Source organism: Erinaceus europaeus, chromosome 22, assembly GCF_950295315.1.
Source record: "Erinaceus europaeus chromosome 22, mEriEur2.1, whole genome shotgun sequence".
Taxonomy (NCBI): Eukaryota; Metazoa; Chordata; class Mammalia; order Eulipotyphla; family Erinaceidae; genus Erinaceus; species Erinaceus europaeus.
In genome coordinates, this window is record NC_080183.1 from 560,004 (window position 1) to 580,153 (window position 20,150).

Below are 20,150 nucleotides of genomic sequence, written 5' to 3' on the forward strand. Positions count from 1 at the left end.
TCGCCGGTCCTTGTGCTTTGTGCCATGTGCACTTAACCTGCTGCACTACCGCCCAACTCCCATCCTTTCTCCTTTTTAAAATTGATTTACTTATTCTCATGATTGAAGAGAGAGATCAGAGCAGTACTCAGCTCCAACACCAAGCTCCTCCACCCCTGGCCCTGCCAACAAGGCCTTTCTGAGTCTCAGTGGACTGGGGTTCCAGAGCCCGAGGGGCTTCCAGCAGGGTCTCTCAACTGCCTGGAACCTGGCCGCCGTCCTTCCCTGAGCAGGGCTGAGAAGCCCTGGAGTCAGTGCTTCACATTATGCCCTTCAGACCAAGCCGGGAACAAACGTCCAAACCGTGTCTGTCCACACTTCCAGCTGACATCTATGGTTTCTCATCGTAAGTCTGAAAACTTGTAGAGGATGTAATTCCCAAGATATTGTAAATATTAACATTTCAAAATAAAACTGTTGATGTTTCTCTTTCAAATGGACACAGAGGAATATAAATAGAGTGGCAATTTGCGATTCACGCGTCCATCAGGAGAGAGATGACACAAGCAAGGCTACAGACGGCCCCATGCTCCACAGTCTGCACTGAGCCTCAGAAGACTTCATGTCTGAGTGTCTCTCGCTGTCTTTCCACTATACTGTCAGGCCAGGGAGAAGTGTGTGTGTGTGTGTCAGAGTGTTCTGGTCCAAGAGACAGCTCAGCTGGGAGGACGCACACCTTCCCATGTGTAAAGGCCCAGGTCTGAGCCCCAACACCCAGAGAAGCCCTACCATGGATGAGGGTCGGTGTGTAGTCTCTCTCCCCTGCAGGGTCCCCCAAGAGAAGTCACTGCGCCCTGTGCCCATCGCATTTGTCAGAAACAACATCTCAGAAACACGCCCCTCAGAGGCCGACCTGTGGGGCTGTGGGTGGTGGCTCACGTGGGTCACCCTGTCACTGTCGGGAAGTGACAGGAACCCCAGAGGCCAGCTGAGCGCCCCTCCCCCTACGCTGTGAGGCCTTAGACTAAGCCGCTGGAGTGAAGGGTGACGCTGAGTCACCCCAGGAAGCCAGGTGAGCCGAAGCCTCTGTCCCCAGCTCCCAGGCCACCCTGTGGGGACACGGCAGCCGGGTCTTCCAGACCCTGCGGCGGGGGGGGGGGGGGGGGATGCAGGGGCGTCAGGCAGGCGGCTGTGTCCCCCCACCCTGCCCGGCTCTCCCCCAGCCAGCTCCCGCCCCCTCAAAGCCACAGTGACTGTAGCCTGACCAGAGGCCCACCGGGGTGGCACCCACGAGGTGCTGACACAGGAGGGGGTCGAATGCCGGGACTCCGGGGAAGGAGAGGGCAGTGAGGAGGCTGCCGGGACTCACCTGCACGACTTCGATCCCTCGCTTCCTGTGGAGAGAAACAGAAAGCAGAGGTCACTCGGGCTGGACAGGGAGCACCCCTCCAAAGCATTGCAGGCCAGCAGGCGGGACTGAGGAGAACAGTTGGCTGTGCCTCTCACACCCAGACCCAGGACGGCCTCCTGTCTGGGGGAGGCTACTGAACCCCACCACTTATTGGAGCTGGACGGTACGGGGTGGGGGACTGGCCAGCGCCAGGTTAGGAGTCCTGATAACAGGGTCTTCTAGCGCCCCGAGCCCCCAGGAGCACCCCGCCCGCCTAAACTCCCTGGAGCAGGTGTCTCCGAGATGTTGGGGTTCCCGGAATCGGGGGCTGGGCCCCCTCACCCATAGCTGGCTCCTGGGAGAAGCCAGCACTGAGCAGATGGCCCCTCCTCACCCTCAGTGGAGGGCACCCACCGAGCACCCAGACCCCTGCTCTCCCCTGGGTGCAGCCCTGGGCCCCACCCCGGGTCACTGTAACCTGGTGGCCAGCTTCGGACAGTGTCACTGCCAACTCCAGGCCTGCACCCCGTGACCTCGGCCACCAGAATCCCAGCACACAGACACCCCTAAGATGACCCCCGTCCACAGCGAGGTGTATGTCCCACCAGGTGGGCTCTCCAGTCCCCTGGACGGGGGTCCAGTCCTGCTGAGTGGCCCCCAGCCTGAGCTTCCTCCCGAGAGCGGGGACAGATGGAGAGACACCAATCAAGGCAGGACAGACAGGTGGCCTGTGTGGGACCACACAGCTCAGCTCGGGGACCGGACCAGATCAACTGGAAGCTGCTTCCTGCCGCGGGGCTGAGTGGACAGTCACCGGTGCCCTTCACTGGAGGCCTGCCCAAGACCTGGTGCCCGGGGGGGGGGGTGCCTCAGACACCCTGCCCCACAAGATCCAGGATGGGGAAACTGAGGCAGGCCGGTTTTTGCTAACCCACAGCTGAATGGATCTAACACACTGCCACCGTTTCTTCAGATTGTATCTACGTCATACGAGAGATAAGGGCAGACAGACAGACAGACAGACAGAGGCCAGAGCAACAATCCAGTGAATGTGGCATCAGGGATCGAACCAGGAGCGACAGGCACGCACGTCCTGCACCCTGTGAGCAGAGCTTCTTGCTAACCACCATCTGCCTCTTTTTTGTTTTTGTTTTTTCTGCCTTCAGGGTTATCGCTGGGGCTCGGTGCCTGCACTACAAATCTGCAGCTCCTGGAGGCCATTTTTTCCCTTTCGTTGCCCCTGTTGTTGTCATAGCTGTCGTTGTTGGATAGGACAGAGAGAAATGGAGAGAGGAGGGGAAGGCAGAGAAGGGGAGAGAAAGACAGACACCTGCAGACCTGCTTCACCGCCTGTGAAGCGACTCCCCTGCAGGTGTGGAGCCGGGGGCTCGAACCAGGATCCTTATAGTTGCGCTTGGTGCCGTGTGCGCTTAACCCGCTACGTTATCGCCCGGCCCCCAGCCTCTACTTTTTCATCAAGAAATTCTCTACTCAGAAGTCCTCACAGGTCTACGAAGCCCCTTGGGGGGAGCTGTCATTCTCCTTTCCCCAGGTGCAGGGGTCTCTGACAGGCCAGGAGAGGGCAGCAGGGGAGGGGCCTGTGGACCGGGGGGGGGGGGGGTCCAGCCACGCTGTCAGTTCAGCCTCTGTGGGGCCAGTGTCTGTCCTGTTACCACAGAGCCTTGCTCCACAGGGAGACACTCGGGACAGAGGTCGGTGGGACGGGACAGGGGAACGTCCCCCGCGCTGCACAGGCCCCCAAGCAGTGGGCTGGGCTCTGCCTTGACACTTGGGGGGCCAGGCGGTGCAGCCCCCCCATCTGCACTGGGCCGCCAGCCCAGCCCCCCAGATCCCAGGGAGGGGAAAACACTTCTCCAGGCACCTTGAGGACCACCTGCTTTCAGAAGTCAGACCACCAGGGCAGGCCATCTTCTCCAGATCCTTAGAGCCACGAGGTGGGCGGTGGGAGGTGGGGGGAGACACGCGGAAGGGCTGGGGAGGCAGCTCAGCGGCTGCAGGTTCAACCCCCAGACCCAGCTCAAGCTGGAGCTGAGCAGTGCAGAGCTCTCGACCTTCTTCATTGTCCGTGGGGCTTCCCCACAACAGACGGAGTCTTTTCAGAGACAGAGAGACCGGAGATTCCCCGGCTCTGTGAGGGTCACACTTCAGCCTGGGTCAAGCCGGTGGGTGCACTGCCCAGGTGAACCACCGTAGCTCTCTCCTCTCATAGAAATAAATACATCTCAGGGGCCGGGCGGTGGCGCAGTGGGTTAAGTGCACATAGTACAAAGCGCAAGCATCCCAGTTCAAGCCCCCGGCTCCCCACCTGCAGGGCAGTCACTTCACAGGCGGTAAAGCAGGTCTGCAGGTGTCTGTCTTTCTCTCCCCCTCTCTCTCCCTCCCTCCTCTCTCAATTTCTCTCTGTCCTATCCAACAACAACGGCATCAATAACAACAGCAACTACAACAATAAAACAACAAGGGCAACAAAAGGGAATAAATAAATATTTAAAAGAAAGAAGAAGAAATACAGAAAAAAAACCAAAAAAACACAAGTAGAACCTGAACTGGAATTGGCGTACTGCACCAAAGTCAAAGACTCTGGGGTGGGTGGGTGGGGAGAATACAGGTCCAAGAAGGATTCAGAGGACCTAGTGGGAGTTGTATTGTTATATGGGAAACTAGGGAATGTTATGCATGTACAAACTATTGTACTTACTGTTGAACGTGAGACCTTAATTCCCCAATAAAGAAATTTTAAAAAGAAGAAGAAATAATCTTAAAAACATGAAAACTTCAAAGTTGGCCCCAGGAGGCTGCTCAGTGGGGCTGTGCTTGTTCCCTGACAAGTTAAAACCAGAACAGTAGCACCGGGCCAGGCTGTGCGAGCTCCTGGGCCTCTGCGGTCACCTGCTGTCGGCCTCCACCGCCCTGCCGTGTGCCCGCCGGCTCCTCGGCCTCGTTCACCCTGCAGCTAAGGGTGCCAGCAGCCCCTCCCGTCCCTCGGGCCACCTCGGCCTCTGTGCTCCCAGGCCCCACAGAGTGACCAGTGACAGGACCCAGCCTTTCCTCCTTTCCACCGACGGGCAGGTTTCCTCAACTCTCCATTTCCTCCTTGGTGACACAAGGCCATGTCCCCTGACGCAAGCTTTGCAACACCGAGGCCCGGCCCTGCACCCTGCACCCTGCCCCCACGTGGGGACACCAGCCAGGGGGAGGGGCGGCTCCTGCCGGCGCCTGCCCTTGTGTGGCCCCGTGACAGTTTTTAAAGAATCGCTTCAATTTATGTATTTGATAGAGAGGCAGAAACTGAGAGGGACAGGGCAATGGAGAGGGAGAGACAGGCAGCCTGCTTCACCCCTCGTGAAGCTGTCCCCGTGCAGGCGGGGACCTGGGGCTTGAACCTGGGTCCCTGCACTCTGGGATGTGTGCGCTCAGCCAGGTGCGGCACCACTCGGCCCCATAAATCCTTTCTTCTTTTAATGTCATTTGCTGAGAGCAGAAGCCTCCTCCACAGGATAAAAATAAATAAAGCAAAGGGAAGGAAAGACCAGATCAGAGCGAGGTGTTTTCAGTTCAACACACCTGCTGGGCAAAGTTTTTAAGGAAAGTCAGCAGAGAAGCAGGGGGCCAGGCCACCGTCTGAGCTCGGGTGGACGGGTGGACGTGGACGGCACAGCCCTGCAGTCCAGGGAGGCATGTGAGGGGCAGGACCGGCTGGGTGTGAGGGGCTCCGGCCCCCGAGGACGACCTGCTCCGGACAGAGCCGCCCACACCGGCCACTGGCCAAGCCGGACTGGCCGCTTCCTCAGAATCTTGTCCCCGGGCTGGGGGAGGGGAGCCTGGGAGCCTGAGTCCCAGGGGGCCCAGAGGTTAATTCCTCAGGAGCTGAGTGAGCGCAGGAACGTCCCTGGGCCCAGGGATTGGGGGGGGGGGGGTGCCGGCAAGCCGCCTATCCCAGTGCGGCCACAGGGCTCAGGGTGGCCCCTGACCGCGTCGCCACCCCAGCAGCGTCCTTCCTGCGGCCTTGGCCTTCGGGTGATGGAGGTGGGCAGGAGGGCTCCTCCCAGGGTCTAGAGGTTTCTGAACGGCCAGCCAGGGAGAGAGCAAAGGGCCTTTGAGGGGAGGGGAGGCTGAGGCCACCCATGGCCCCCACGGCCCAGCCCCCCATGCTGCCTGCCCGCGAACCCCAGGAGCCTGGTCTGGACAGAAGTGAGAAGCTCAAAAAGCAGAAGCCGGAGCCCAGTCAGATGGGAAGAGGACTGGAGGCCGGCGCAGGGAGGCTCCTTCCTGGGGACCCAGGTCTCTGTCCTGCTGTCCTGCGTGCCGCCCCCCCCCCACCGACCACTGCCCCGCATGAGGCCTCCACCAGCCGTTCTCCCACGGCTCCCGGCCCCTGCGTGGGACCCCCACCCCCTGGCTCTCCACCCACCACCCATCCTAGAGGGCGGCCCAGGAAGGCCTCTGAGGGGTGTCTAGACTTCTGTGCCCTTCCCCGACTCAGAGAAGGACGCCGGTGGCCCGGGAGGCAACGCAGTGATATAGCTTCGGACTCTCAAGCAGGAGGTCCTGAGTTCGATTCCCTGGCAGCACGTGTGCCAGTGATGTCTGGTTCTTTCTCTCTCCTCCTATCTTTCTCATTAATAAATAAATAAAATCTTTAAAAAAAAGGACACCAATCAGAGGCCCCAGGCAGCAGACATGCAGGGCCCCAGGTTTAAACCCCAACACCACAGCAGAGCTGAGCACAGTTCCGCACCCCCCCAAAGGCAGATCGTCAAGAAAGAAAGGAAGAAGGAAGAAAGAAGTAGGGTAGAAAGGTAGACTAATGGTTATACAAAACAACTTTCAGGGGGCCAGGTGCAGCGCACCAGGTTAAGCGCATGCAGCACCAAGCTCAAGGACACGAGCAAGGATCCGGGTTCGAGCCCCTGGCTCCCCACCTACAGGGGTCACTTCACGAGCGGTGAAGCAGGGCTGCAGGCGTCTCTCTCCCTCTCTCCCTCCCCTCCTCTCTCGATTTCTCTCTGTCCTATCCAATAAAATGGAAAAAAAGTGGAATCACCGAGCCCCAGCACCCCAGCACCGAGCCCCAGCGATAACCCTGGAGGGAGAAAAAAAAAATCTTTCATGTCTGAGGCAGCAAGGCCTCAGGCTCAATCCCCAGCACCACCGTGCGTCAGAGCTGAGCAGGGCTCTGGTAAACAGAATAAAACAAGATAAATCCATGTAAGGAGGGATGGGGCCTGACGGTGGCAGGTGAGGGGCTCTGTCACGTGGGGCAAGGTTTCCATCTCATCTTTTACTGCAGCACTGCTCGGCTCTGGCTTCTGGCGGTGCTGGGCTTTGAACCTGGGGCCTCGCAGCCTCGGGTGTGAGTCTTCTGCAAACCCTGATGCCATCTGCACCAAGCACACTGCTCTGAGCTGAGTCCCAGGCACTGGGTCTGGGGTCCTGAGTCCTGGCTGCAGGACGTCATTCTGTCCACTCACCTGTACCTCAGTCTGGCAGCAAAGGCCACCAGGCGCCCGGGGGCCACACTGTCCCCTCTCACCGGGCACCAGGAAGGGCTAGTGGGGGTGGGGGCCGGGGCCGGGCGGTGAGAAAAGCAGATGGTGCCCAGCTGAGGGGAGGGAGAGGACCCGCAGGCAGGCAGGCTGGCTGCATGTGATTACGAAGGAGGAAAAAGACTTTCCCGCAGGGGCTCCGGTGTCAGCAGGACAGCGACAGGGCCACCCAGGGACCAGCACCCGCCAGGCTCCCTCCCCACCCGTCCGCTTCAGGGTGCGCCTGGCCCCCCTCCTCCCTGTCTCTCGGGTCTGCGACGCCCAGTCCCCGCACCCCCCACCCCAGTCAAGTCTCAGTCTCTAGCCTTGTATTCAAAATAAACACAAGCGAGCAAACTAGCCTGGGACCCACAGGATGATTCCTGCCATGTCCTCATTCTGATGTGGGCTCTCCCGAGAACAGGACCTACAGCTGCCAAGAGAAGCCCAAACAGCAGGATCGAGCATCTACAGAACAGGTGGCTTGTGTAGGAATGTCAACACTTCCAGCACAGGGGCTCTGCAGAAGACTCCTGCCTGAGGCTCTGAGAGCCCAGGTTCAATTCCAGGCACCACCGTTAAGTCAGAGCTGAGCAGGGCTCTGGTGTCTCTCCCTCTACCCCCTCGTGTGTGTGTCTCTCTCTCTCTCTCTCTCTCACACACACACACACACACACACACACACACACACTGAAAATTCTATAAGTGGCCCTGGAGGTGGCGCAGTGGATAAAGCACTAGACTCTCAAGCCTGAGGTCCTGCCTTGGATCCCTGGCAGCATGTGTGTCAGAGTGACGTCTGGTTCTTTCTCTCCTCCTATCTTTCTCATGAATAAAGAAATCTTTAAAAAATAAAAGAGGGCGAAGTTCATGTCCTCACCCTTTGAGCCCGGGCCGGCTTGAGTCTGGCTTGGGGTGTCCTCAGAGACCCCGGGTGTCCCCTGCCGTCTGCTGGGTGAGAGTGCGTGCCCCGAGCAGCCCGGGTTAACCCGACGCCAAGCCCAGGAGGGAGCCCTGGCCGACCTGCCACTGACCAAATGGGGGACAGGAGGGGTGTCCAGCCCAGTGCCGGAGCCAAAGCAGAGCTTTCTGCTTAGAGCGAGATTTCCTAGGAGGGTCTGTGCTTCTTTTTTTTTTTTTTAATATTTTATTTTATTTATTTATTCCCTTTGTTGCCCTTGTTGTTTTATTGTTGTAGTTATTGTTGTTGTCGTCGTTGTTGGATAGGACAGAGAGACATGGAGAGAGGAGGGGAAGACAGAGAGGGGAAGAGAAAGACAGACACCTGCAGACCTGCTTCACTGCCTGTGAAGCGACTCCCCTGCAGGTGGGGAGCCGGGGTTCGAACCGGGATCCTTATGCCGGTCCTTGCTCCTTACGATTTGTGCCACCTGCGCTTAACCCGCTGCGCTACAGCCCGACTCCTGGGTCTGTGCTTTTCTAGGACAACTGGTAAGACCCTCCCCAAGCCACCACGAAACTAGGGAGGGGAGGGGAAGGGAGGGAGGAACCACCACTCACAGAGAGCCAGGGTCCTGCCAAACAGGAAACTCAGTGTCCACAGAGTGTGTGCCTGTCTGTCTCCCTCCCTCTGGCTCCTTCTGTATACATCTCATTAAAACAAATAAGTAGGGGCTGGGCGGGAGCGCAGCGGGTTAAGCGCAGGTGGTGCAAAGCGCAAGGACCGGCATAAGGATCCCGGTTCGAACCCCGGCTCCCCACCTGCAGGGGAGTCGCTTCACAGGCGGTGAAGCAGGTCTGCAGGTGTCTGTCTTTCTCTCCCCCTTCTGTCTTCCCCTCCTCTTTCCATTTCTCTCTGTCCTGTCCAACAACAACAATAGCAATAACAATAATAACAAGGGCAACAAAAATGGGGGGAAATGGCCTCCAGGAGCAGTGGATTCACAGTGCAGGCACGGAGCCCCAGTGATAACCCTGGAGACAAAAAGTCAATTAATCAGCCAATTAACTATTATCAGTTTTGGGCCAGACAGCTCATGTAGGTGGCCCTGCTCGTTCGCCACCACACCAGAGAGGCTTCAGCTGCAGCATCTCTCCCTCTCCCGTTCCGCCTGCCCTCTATGCACCTGAAAAGTTGGCTGCGAGCGCTGAGCCCTGGCAATGGCGGTGTGGACCAGCAGCTCGAGTGGGGACAGCACTGAGCGCCAGCACGGCCGGGGAGAGGCCTCGAGCTGGGAGAAGGGGGACAAGGCACCGCTGGCAGGAGTGAGGAGCAGGGTCCCGCGCGCACACGTGCACGTGCGTACACGCTGCCGGCCTGGACAGGCACGTCTATGTCACGCGTGAGCGAGCAGGCAAGAGCACAGTCCCGGCGGGAACCAGGGCAAAGCGGAGAGTGACAGCCCCTTCTCCCGGGACGCCTCAAGAGATTCACTTCAGGAGACAGACAAGGGAGAGCGGCCCGCCCAGTTGTGCGATGCCAGGGACTGAGCCCGGGGCCCCACGCCTGCTGAGCCCAGGCGCACCTCCTGAGCCAGGCATCTATTCGGTGTCTGTCGGAGGGTGACCTGTGATGGGCCCTCGGAGCCTCGCCCCACAGCCCCTGGGACTTCCTGCATATCCTCGTGGTCTGACCGGATGGCTCGGGCCCAGCTGAAGAAGCACCAGCCAGGCCACTGGGTCGTCACCCTCAGGAGAGGGCCGTCACCCTTAAGCCAGGGTCGTCACCCTTAAGCCAGGGTTGTCACCCTAAGAACTGGGCCATCACCCTCAGATGGGGCTGTCACCCTCAGGACAGGGCCATCACCATTAGGCCAGGGCTGTCACCCTCAGGGTGGAGGAGGCTGCGCCTAGCCAACCCCAGCACCAGGACGAAGGTGCCGGGACACCTGGGGAAGCCCCAGTACTGTGGTCTCTCTCTGTGCTTCTGTCTCTGAATGCAAAAGTGATGGGGGGGGTCAGGCGGTAGCGCAGCAGGTTAAGCACACAGGTGGCGCAAAGCACAAGGACCGGCCTAAGGATCCCGGTTCGAGCCCCCGGCTCCCCACCTGCAGGGGAGTCGCTTCACAGGCGGTGAAGCAGGTCTGCAGGTGTCTATCTTTCTCTCCCCCTCTCTGTCTTCCCCTCCTCTCTCCATTTCTCTGTCCTATCCAACAACAACGACATCAATAACAATGATAATAATAACCACAACAATGGTAAAACAACCAGGGTAACAAAAGGGAAAAAAATGGTCTCCAGGAGCAGTGGATTCGTGGTGCAGGCACTGAGCCCTGACAGAACAGGGAAGCTTCCAATGGAGGGAATGGGACAGGGAGCTCTGGTGGTGGGAACTGTGTGGAATTGTATTCTGTGATCTTACAATCTTGTTAGTCGTTATTAAACTACTAATAAAAATTTTAAAAAATTAAAAGTCTGAAGATACACACACACACACACACACACACACACACACACCCGGCATCGTCACCGGGAAGATTCTCCCTCCATTGCCCATGAGGCCCGAGGCAATTCCAGGCCAGGAGGAGACCTCACTGTTTCTTTCCACCAGAGCACTCTGGCTACAGCGTCCAGGACGACCGAGGCATCCTGAGCACCGTCACTGCACATCCCGGGCCCCAGAAGCCTGTCCCCTTGACGGCAGGGAGTGAGGCACCGAGGGGAAGGGTGCCTGGTACACCCTGACTCTCCCGAGCCAAGCCACTGCTGGCCGAGGCCGACAGCCATCCTGGAGCAGCCGGCAGGAGGCCCTGGGCACGCCTCGGACCTGGGCTCACGCTTCCTGCAGCCTGGGGCCCTGGTCCCCGCCGGGACCTGGCACTCAGACACCTGAGCACGGAAGCCCTGTCCACCTGTCCTCCTGAGAGGCCTCCCCCGGGGTCGGGAGGACACAGCATGCAGAGCACCTAACTTACATTCCTGAGACTCCAGAGGCTCCAGGTTCAAACCCCGGCACCACCGCAAACCGGCGCTAAGAGGTGCTCTGGGCCCCTCTCGTTTGGAAAGAGCAACGTTAAAATGTAATAATCAACGTCAGCTCACAGCCGGGAGGTTCGAAGCAGGCGGCACATGGGACTTCCAGGCGTGAGCCCTGCGCTCGGTACGCCAGAATGCTGCCGGGTCCTCTCTAACACAGACCTTTCCCTAAGTCAGCTGGGACAGGGCAGCTCAGCAGCATCAAAGCTCTGGGTTCAAATCCCAGCCCTGCGGGAAGCTCCAGGGTGGTGGGGCGTCTCTCTCTGAAGCACAGTGAAATGGGCCCTGGAGGCCGCTCAGCAGAATCTACATGAGCGAGGCCCCGGGTTCATCTCCTGATGCCGCATTAAAAACAAAGTTACAGAGTTGGGGGGGTGGCGGTAGCACAGCGGGTTAAGCACATATGGTGTGAAGCGCAGGGACCGGCATCAGGATCCCGGTTCGAGCCCCCGGCTCCCCACCTGCAGGGGAGTCGCTTCACAGGCGGTGAAGCAGGTCTGCAGGTGTCTGTCTTTCTCTCCCCTCTCTGTCTTCCCCTCCTCTCTCCATTTCTCTCTGTCCTGTCCTACAACGACAACAGTGATAACAATAACAAAAATAGCAAGAATGGCAACAAAAATGAGAAAGAATGGCCTCCAGGAGCAGTGGATTCATGGTGCAGGCACCGAGCCCCAGCGATAACCCCGGAGGCAAAAAAAAAAGTTGGCAGTGCCAGGCGGTGGCACACCAAGCTGAGCATACGTTACTAGGCACAAGGACCCGGGCTCAAGCCCCTGGTCCCCACCTGCAGGGGGGAAGCTTCACATGTGGTGAAGCAAGGCTGCAGATGTCTCTCTGTCTCTCTCCCTGTCTGTCTCCCCTTCCTTCTGGATTTTTCTCTATCCAATAAGCAAATAAAATAAAGACTCTTTGGGAGTCGGGCAGTAGCGCGGCGGGTTAAGCTCACATGGTGCAAAGCGCAAGGACCAGAGTAAGGATCCCGGTTCGAGCCCCCGGCTCCCCACCTGCAGGGGAGTCGCTACACAGGCGGTGAAGAAGGTCTGCAGGTGTCTGTCTTTCTCTCCCCTCTCAGTCTTCCCCTCCCCTCTCCATTTCCCTCTGTCCTATCAAAGAAAAATGACATAAATAACAACAGCAATAAAACAACAAGGGCAACAAAAGGGAATAAATAAATATTTAAAAAAAAGATAAAGACTGTAAAAAGTTAAGTGATGGGACGAGGTAGATAGCATAATGGTTCTGCAGAGACTCTCATGCCTGAAGCTCTGAAGTCCCAGGTTCAATTTCCTGCACCACCGTCAGCCAGAGCCGAGCAGGGCTCTGGTAAAAGTAATAATAATAAGTAAAGTAACGACGTTCACCGGCAGGACAGCTCACTTGGGCATCGTGCCTGCCTTGTCTCATGCGTGACCAGGGTTCTTCGAGTCCGGCCTCCATGGCACTGAGGGAAGCGACAGTGCTGTGGTGTCTGTCTGTCTCGGTCTCTGGGGCCTGGGGCGGTGAAGCCAGACATCAGACCCCGCAGGGAGCCCTGCCGAGCAGCGAGGGCCAGGGTCACCCACCCACCCGCGCCGTGACGAGATGCTCCCGCAGCCTGGACCAGGGTCGGTGTGCTACCCGGGCCTGTGGACAGGCAGGGCTCGCCCCTGACCGCCCACTCGCAGCCCGACACCCAAGGCCCTTGTGCCAGACCTTGCTGAGCCAGCCGCCACCCCGGAGGCGCCTCAAGGTCACCTGCCGGACACAGACAGGGAAGCCGAGCAGGGGCAACGCCGGCCCGAACCCCCCACCTGGGGGTCCCCTGTGACTCAGGCAGCCGGGCTCCTCCTGGGGCTGTAGATGCCAGCCTCCCGCAGACAGCCTGCCCGCGGCCCGCTCCTGCCCCGCACCCGCCCCAGGCACAAAGCCACCCAGCGTGGAAACCCACCGCCAGGGGGCACTGCCCCTGAAAGCCACTAAGGAGAAACTGAAAACTGCTCTTCTCTCTTCCCTCTCCAAGCCCAAATGGCTGGAAAGACCAAGCGGGACCCCCAGGGCCACAGGGACCTCCAGGGCTCCTCCAGCCAGCCGCTGACCCTCCTGAGGGGCCGGGCTCCCCCAGAGGCCCCAGACCCTCACAAGCCTCCGGTGTGTGCCCCCCAGCCTTAGAGGGGGGTCCCCACACACCTTAGAGGGGGTCCCCACACACCTTAGAGGGGGTCCCCACACATCTTAGAGGGGCTCCCCACAGCCTTAGAGGGGCTCCCCACAGATTTAGAGTGGGGTCCCCACACACCTTAGAGGGGGTCCCCACAGCCATAGAGGGAGTCCCCACACACCTTAGAGGGGGTCCCCACGCACCTTAGAGGGGGTCCCCACAGCCTTAGAGGGGCTCCCCACAGATTTAGAGTGGGGTCCCCACACACCTTAGAGGGGGTCCCCACAGCCATAGAGGGGGTCCCCACACACCTTAGAGGGGGTCCCCACACATCTTAGAGGGGCTCCCCACAGCCTTAGAGGGGCTCCCCATACACCTTAGAGGGGGGTCCCAACAGCCTTAGAGGGGGTCCCCACACACCTTAGAGGGCGGTCCCCACAGCCTTAGAGGGGGTCCCCACAGCCTTAGAGGGGGTCCCCACACACCTTAGAGGGGGTCCTGACACATTTAGAGGGAGGTCCCCACAGCCTTAGAGGGGGTCCCCACAGCCTTAGAGGGGGTTCCCACACACCTTAGAGGGGGGTCCCCACACACCTGAGAGGGGGTCCCCACACACCTTAGAGGGGGTCCCCACAGCCTTAGAGGGGGGTCCCCACACACCTAAGAGGGCGTCCCCAAAGCCTTAGAGGGGGTCCCCACAACCTTAAAGGGGTCCCCACACACCTTAGAGGGGGGTCCCCACAGCCTTAGAGGGGGGTCCCCACAGCCTTAGAGTGGGTCCCCATATACCTTAGAGGGGGTCCCCACACCTGAGAGGGGGTCCCCACACCTGAGAGGGGGATCCCCACACCTGAGAGGGGGTCCCCACACACCTGAGAGGGGGTCCCCACACCTGAGAGGGGGTCCCCACACACCTGAGAGGGGGTCCCCACACACCTGAGAGGGGGTCCCCACACCTGAGAGGGGGTCCCCACACACCTGAGAGGGGGTCCACACACCTGAGAGGGGGTCCCCACACCTGAGAGGGGGTCCCCACACACCTGAGAGGGGGTCCCCACACCTGAGAGGGGGTCCCCACACACCTGAGAGGGGGTCCCCACACACCTGAGAGGGGGTCCCCACACCTGAGAGGGGGTCCCCACACACCTGAGAGGGGGTCCCCACACACCTGAGAGGGGGTCCCCACACCTGAGAGGGGGTCCACACACACCTGAGAGGGGGTCCCCACACACCTGAGAGGGGGTCCCCACACCTGAGAGGGGGTCCCCACACACCTGAGAGGGGGTCCCCACACACCTGAGAGGGGGTCCCCACACCTGAGAGGGGGTCCCCACACACCTGAGAGGGGGTCCCCACACCTGAGAGGGGGTCCCCACACCTGAGAGGGGGTCCCCACACACCTGAGAGGGGGTCCCCACACACCTGAGAGGGGGTCCCCCACACCTGAGAGGGGGTCCCCACACCTGAGAGGGGGTCCCCACACACCTGAGAGGGGGTCCCCACACCTGAGAGGGGGTCCCCACACCTGAGAGGGGGTCCCCACACACCTGAGAGGGGGTCCCCACACACCTGAGAGGGGGTCCCCACACCTGAGAGGGGGTCCCCACACACCTTAGAGGGGGTCCCCACACATCTTAGAGGGGGTCCCCACAGCCTTAGAGGGGCTCCCCATACACCTTAGAGGGGGGTCCCAACAGCCTTAGAGGGGGTCCCCACACACCTTAGAGGGCGGTCCCCACAGCCTTAGAGGGGGTCCCCACAGCCTTAGAGGGGGTCCTGACACATTTAGAGGGGGGTCCCCACAGCCTTAGAGGGGGTTCCCACACACCTTAGAGGGGGTCCCCACAGCCTTAGAGGGGGGTCCCCACACACCTAAGAGGGCGTCCCCAAAGCCTTAGAGGGGGTCCCCACACACCTTAGAGGGGGGTCCCCACAGCCTTAGAGGGGGGTCCCCACAGCCTTAGAGGGGGTCCCCATACACCTTAGAGGGGGTCCCCACACCTGAGAGGGGGTCCCCACACACCTTAGAGGGGGGTCCCCACAGCCTTAGAGGGGGGTCCCCACAGCCTTAGAGTGGGTCCCCATATACCTTAGAGGGGGTCCCCACACCTGAGAGGGGGTCCCCACACCTGAGAGGGGGTCCCCACACACCTGAGAGGGGGTCCCCCACACCTGAGAGGGGGTCCCCACACACCTGAGAGGGGGTCCCCACACCTGAGAGGGGGTCCCCACACACCTGAGAGGGGGTCCCCACACCTGAGAGGGGGTCCCCACACCTGAGAGGGGGTCCCCACACACCTGAGAGGGGGTCCCCACACACCTGAGAGGGGGTCCCCCACACCTGAGAGGGGGTCCCCACACCTGAGAGGGGGTCCCCACACACCTGAGAGGGGGTCCCCACACCTGAGAGGGGGTCCCCACACCTGAGAGGGGGTCCCCACACACCTGAGAGGGGGTCCCCACACCTGAGAGGGGGTCCCCACACACCTTAGAGGGGGTCCCCACACATCTTAGAGGGGGTCCCCACAGCCTTAGAGGGGCTCCCCATACACCTTAGAGGGGGGTCCCAACAGCCTTAGAGGGGGTCCCCACACACCTTAGAGGGCGGTCCCCACAGCCTTAGAGGGGGTCCCCACAGCCTTAGAGGGGGTCCTGACACATTTAGAGGGGGGTCCCCACAGCCTTAGAGGGGGTTCCCACACACCTTAGAGGGGGTCCCCACAGCCTTAGAGGGGGGTCCCCACACACCTAAGAGGGCGTCCCCAAAGCCTTAGAGGGGGTCCCCACACACCTTAGAGGGGGGTCCCCACAGCCTTAGAGGGGGGTCCCCACAGCCTTAGAGGGGGTCCCCATACACCTTAGAGGGGGTCCCCACACCTGAGAGGGGGTCCCCACACACCTTAGAGGGGGGTCCCCACAGCCTTAGAGGGGGGTCCCCACAGCCTTAGAGTGGGTCCCCATATACCTTAGAGGGGGTCCCCACACCTGAGAGGGGGTCCCCACACCTGAGAGGGGGTCCCCACACACCTGAGAGGGGGTCCCCCACACCTGAGAGGGGGTCCCCACACACCTGAGAGGGGGTCCCCACACCTGAGAGGGGGTCCCCACACACCTGAGAGGGGGTCCCCACACACCTGAGAGGGGGTCCCCCACACCTGAGAGGGGGTCCCCACACACCTGAGAGGGGGTCCCCACACACCTGAGAGGGGGTCCCCCACACCTGAGAGGGGGTCCCCACACCTGAGAGGGGGTCCCCACACACCTGAGAGGGGGTCCCCACACCTGAGAGGGGGTCCCCACACCTGAGAGGGGGTCCCCACACACCTGAGAGGGGGTCCCCACACACCTGAGAGGGGGTCCCCACACCTGAGAGGGGGTCCCCACACACCTTAGAGGGGGTCCCCACACATCTTAGAGGGGGTCCCCACAGCCTTAGAGGGGCTCCCCATACACCTTAGAGGGGGGTCCCAACAGCCTTAGAGGGGGTCCCCACACACCTTAGAGGGCGGTCCCCACAGCCTTAGAGGGGGTCCCCACAGCCTTAGAGGGGGTCCTGACACATTTAGAGGGGGGTCCCCACAGCCTTAGAGGGGGTTCCCACACACCTTAGAGGGGGTCCCCACAGCCTTAGAGGGGGGTCCCCACACACCTAAGAGGGCGTCCCCAAAGCCTTAGAGGGGGTCCCCACACACCTTAGAGGGGGGTCCCCACAGCCTTAGAGGGGGGTCCCCACAGCCTTAGAGGGGGTCCCCATACACCTTAGAGGGGGTCCCCACACCTGAGAGGGGGTCCCCACACACCTTAGAGGGGGGTCCCCACAGCCTTAGAGGGGGGTCCCCACAGCCTTAGAGTGGGTCCCCATATACCTTAGAGGGGGTCCCCACACCTGAGAGGGGGTCCCCACACCTGAGAGGGGGTCCCCACACACCTGAGAGGGGGTCCCCCACACCTGAGAGGGGGTCCCCACACACCTGAGAGGGGGTCCCCACACCTGAGAGGGGGTCCCCACACACCTGAGAGGGGGTCCCCACACCTGAGAGGGGGTCCCCACACCTGAGAGGGGGTCCCCACACACCTGAGAGGGGGTCCCCACACACCTGAGAGGGGGTCCCCCACACCTGAGAGGGGGTCCCCACACCTGAGAGGGGGTCCCCACACACCTGAGAGGGGGTCCCCACACCTGAGAGGGGGTCCCCACACCTGAGAGGGGGTCCCCACACACCTGAGAGGGGGTCCCCACACACCTGAGAGGGGGTCCCCACACCTGAGAGGGGGTCCCCACACACCTTAGAGGGGGTCCCCACACATCTTAGAGGGGGTCCCCACAGCCTTAGAGGGGCTCCCCATACACCTTAGAGGGGGGTCCCAACAGCCTTAGAGGGGGTCCCCACACACCTTAGAGGGCGGTCCCCACAGCCTTAGAGGGGGTCCCCACAGCCTTAGAGGGGGTCCTGACACATTTAGAGGGGGGTCCCCACAGCCTTAGAGGGGGTTCCCACACACCTTAGAGGGGGTCCCCACAGCCTTAGAGGGGGGTCCCCACACACCTAAGAGGGCGTCCCCAAAGCCTTAGAGGGGGTCCCCACACACCTTAGAGGGGGTCCCCACAGCCTTAGAGGGGGGTCCCCACAGCCTTAGAGGGGGTCCCCATACACCTTAGAGGGGGTCCCCACACCTGAGAGGGGGTCCCCACACACCTTAGAGGGGGGTCCCCACAGCCTTAGAGGGGGGTCCCCACAGCCTTAGAGTGGGTCCCCATATACCTTAGAGGGGGTCCCCACACCTGAGAGGGGGTCCCCACACCTGAGAGGGGGTCCCCACACACCTGAGAGGGGGTCCCCCACACCTGAGAGGGGGTCCCCACACACCTGAGAGGGGGTCCCCACACCTGAGAGGGGGTCCCCACACACCTGAGAGGGGGTCCCCACACACCTGAGAGGGGGTCCCCACACCTGAGAGGGGGTCCCCACACACCTGAGAGGGGGTCCCCACAGCCTAGCGGGTCCCCACACCGGCGGCAGCCTGGCGCCCGGGGAGTGCGGGGAATGCGGAGACCCCGGAGCGGGCAGGGCGGACGCAGACTGACGGGGCCCCCGGTGCGGGCTCGCGGAGGGGCGTCTCCAAGCCCCGCGCCCCCGTCTCCTCAGTCCCGCGACACGCCCGCAGCCGGGCCGGCCCGAGTCAGGTGCAGCGCCGGCCCAGAGCGGCGGGCCGGCCGGGCCGGGGCCCACGAGGGTGCGGGCACGTGGCCGGAACCGGCGGGCGCGGGGCCTCGGGGGCAGCACGTCGCGGCGGGCGGCGGCGTGACAGCGGCCGGGGCGGGCCGGGCTCCGGGGTCCCGCGGCCTCCGGGGTGGCCTGCACCGCGCGCCGCAGCGCCGCAGCGCCCATGGGTGGCGGCGGGCCCTCGGTCTGCGCGCAGCCTGTCGCGGCCGCCCGCCCCGCCCCGCCCCCACCCGCGGCCTCGCCCCGCACAGCTCGCCCCCCGCCCGCCCGCCGGCCCGCACCTGCCCGGCCCGGGGCGCGGCGCTCACCTGCACAGCTCGGCGAAGGCCTGGAAATTGAGCTTCTTGAGCTTCTTGTCGCTCAGCCAGTAGCCCAGCCGCTTGCCCCTGAGGAAGGTCTGCATGGCGCCGGCCGGGCGGCGGGGTGGCCGGGCCAGACGGGGCCGCGGGCCGACAGAGCGGGAGCTCCCTGCGGGGCGGGGCGGGGCGGGGCGGGGCGGGCCGGGCGGGGAGGGGCTCCGCGGCGGGGGAGGGGCCCGCAGACCCCGCCTCACCGCTCCAGCGCCCCCCACCCCCCCCCCGCGACCGCAAGGACCCCGCCCCGCCGCAGCCCGAGGCCCCGCCCCGACAGAGGCCCCGCCCCGTCCGCAGGCCCCGCTCCACTCACAGGCCCCGCCCCGCCCCGCCCTCCGGCCCCGCCCCGTCCGCAGGCCCCGCTCCACTCACAGGCCCCGCTCCACTCACAGGCCCCGCCCCGCCCTCCGGCCCCGCCCCGCCCTCCGGCCCCGCTCCACTCACAGGCCCCGCCCCGTCCGCAGGCTCCGCCCCGCCCTCCGGCCCCGCTCCGCTCACAGGCCCCGCCCCGTCGGCAGGCCCCGCCCCGCCCTCCGGCCCCGCTCCACTCACAGGCCCCGCCCCGCCCTCCGGCCCCGCCCCGCTCACAGGCCCCGCCCCGTCGGCAGGCCCGCTCTGAGAGGCAGCGCTCCACTCGCAGGCCCCACCCCACTAGCAGGCCCGCCCTCACAGAGGCCCTCTCCACTCACAGGCCCCGCCCCGCCCCGCCCTCCGGCCCCGCCCCGTCCGCAGGCCCGGCTCCACGCACAGGCGTCGCTCCACGCACAGGCCCCGCCCCCCGGCCGCACCGCTACGTCCATAGGTCCCGCCCCTCTCTGCGGCCACGCCTCACCAGCGGCCCCGCCCGCCGCCCGCCCAGGCCAGCAGCAGCCACCGCCTCTTAAAGGAGCCGCGCTTCCCCAGTGGCCTCGCGTGTCCGGGTGGAGGCCCCTTGGCGAGGGGTGTCCCCGCCTGGGCTTCGGTAGTGGGGCCGCTCAGCGTCGCGGTGCTCCCCCCAGGGCGATGCACCGAAGCGCAGGGGTGCGGGAGACCCGCAGCACGGGAGGGAGCACGTGGGGCACCCCGGGGCCGCTGACCCCCACCCACTCCGGGCACCCGCGCCAGAGCCTCTGACTCGCTGACCCCCAGCCTGCGCCGCCCAGACCGCAGGGGTGCCGGGGGACGGGTGGTCCCGGGTGGGGGCAGGCGGGTGGGGAGGGTCCCGGTGGGGAGGGTCCCGGGTGGGGCGCAGGCGGGTGGGGAGGGTCCCGGGTGTGCGTGGCTTCAGCAGGTGCGGCCCTCATGGAACTCAGGGTCGCCTGTCCAGTGCTCCCTGCCCCGTCCCCTGCGAGCTCCGGGACACGCACCCCAAGGTGGCCCAGTGGGCAGAGCACTGAGTCACAGTGCCGGCCGTGCGCCTCCTCCTCAGCCAGTGAATCTCTAAAAAGAGGGGTAAGTGGTGGCCCACGCACCTGGTTAAGCGCACACGCTACAGGGCACAAGGACCCGGGTTCGAAGCTTCACGAGTGGTGAGCAGGGCTGCAGGTGTCTCTGTCTCTCTCCCTCTCTATCTCTCCCTCCTCTCAATTTCTCTACCCCGTGATA

At 62.8% G+C, this 20,150-nt stretch overlaps 1 protein-coding gene across 2 annotated transcripts in view; it reads right to left on the reverse strand.

Annotated features, from left to right (window-relative positions):
- Window positions 1-18,704, reverse strand: part of ITPK1 (inositol-tetrakisphosphate 1-kinase) — a 67,659-nt gene extending 48,955 nt beyond the window's left edge. The window contains exons 1-2 of one of the 2 annotated variants that reach the window (XM_060180940.1): window positions 18,522-18,704; window positions 1,349-1,373 (exon numbers count right to left, since the gene is read on the reverse strand). In XM_060180940.1, the coding sequence (XP_060036923.1) occupies window positions 1,349-1,373; window positions 18,522-18,616 (120 nt within the window). In that variant the 5' untranslated portion in view covers window positions 18,617-18,704. The remainder of the gene's footprint in view (window positions 1-1,348; window positions 1,374-18,521) is intronic. The other variant, XM_060180941.1, reaches the window with a different exon arrangement.
- Window positions 18,705-20,150: the final 1,446 nt, after the last annotated feature.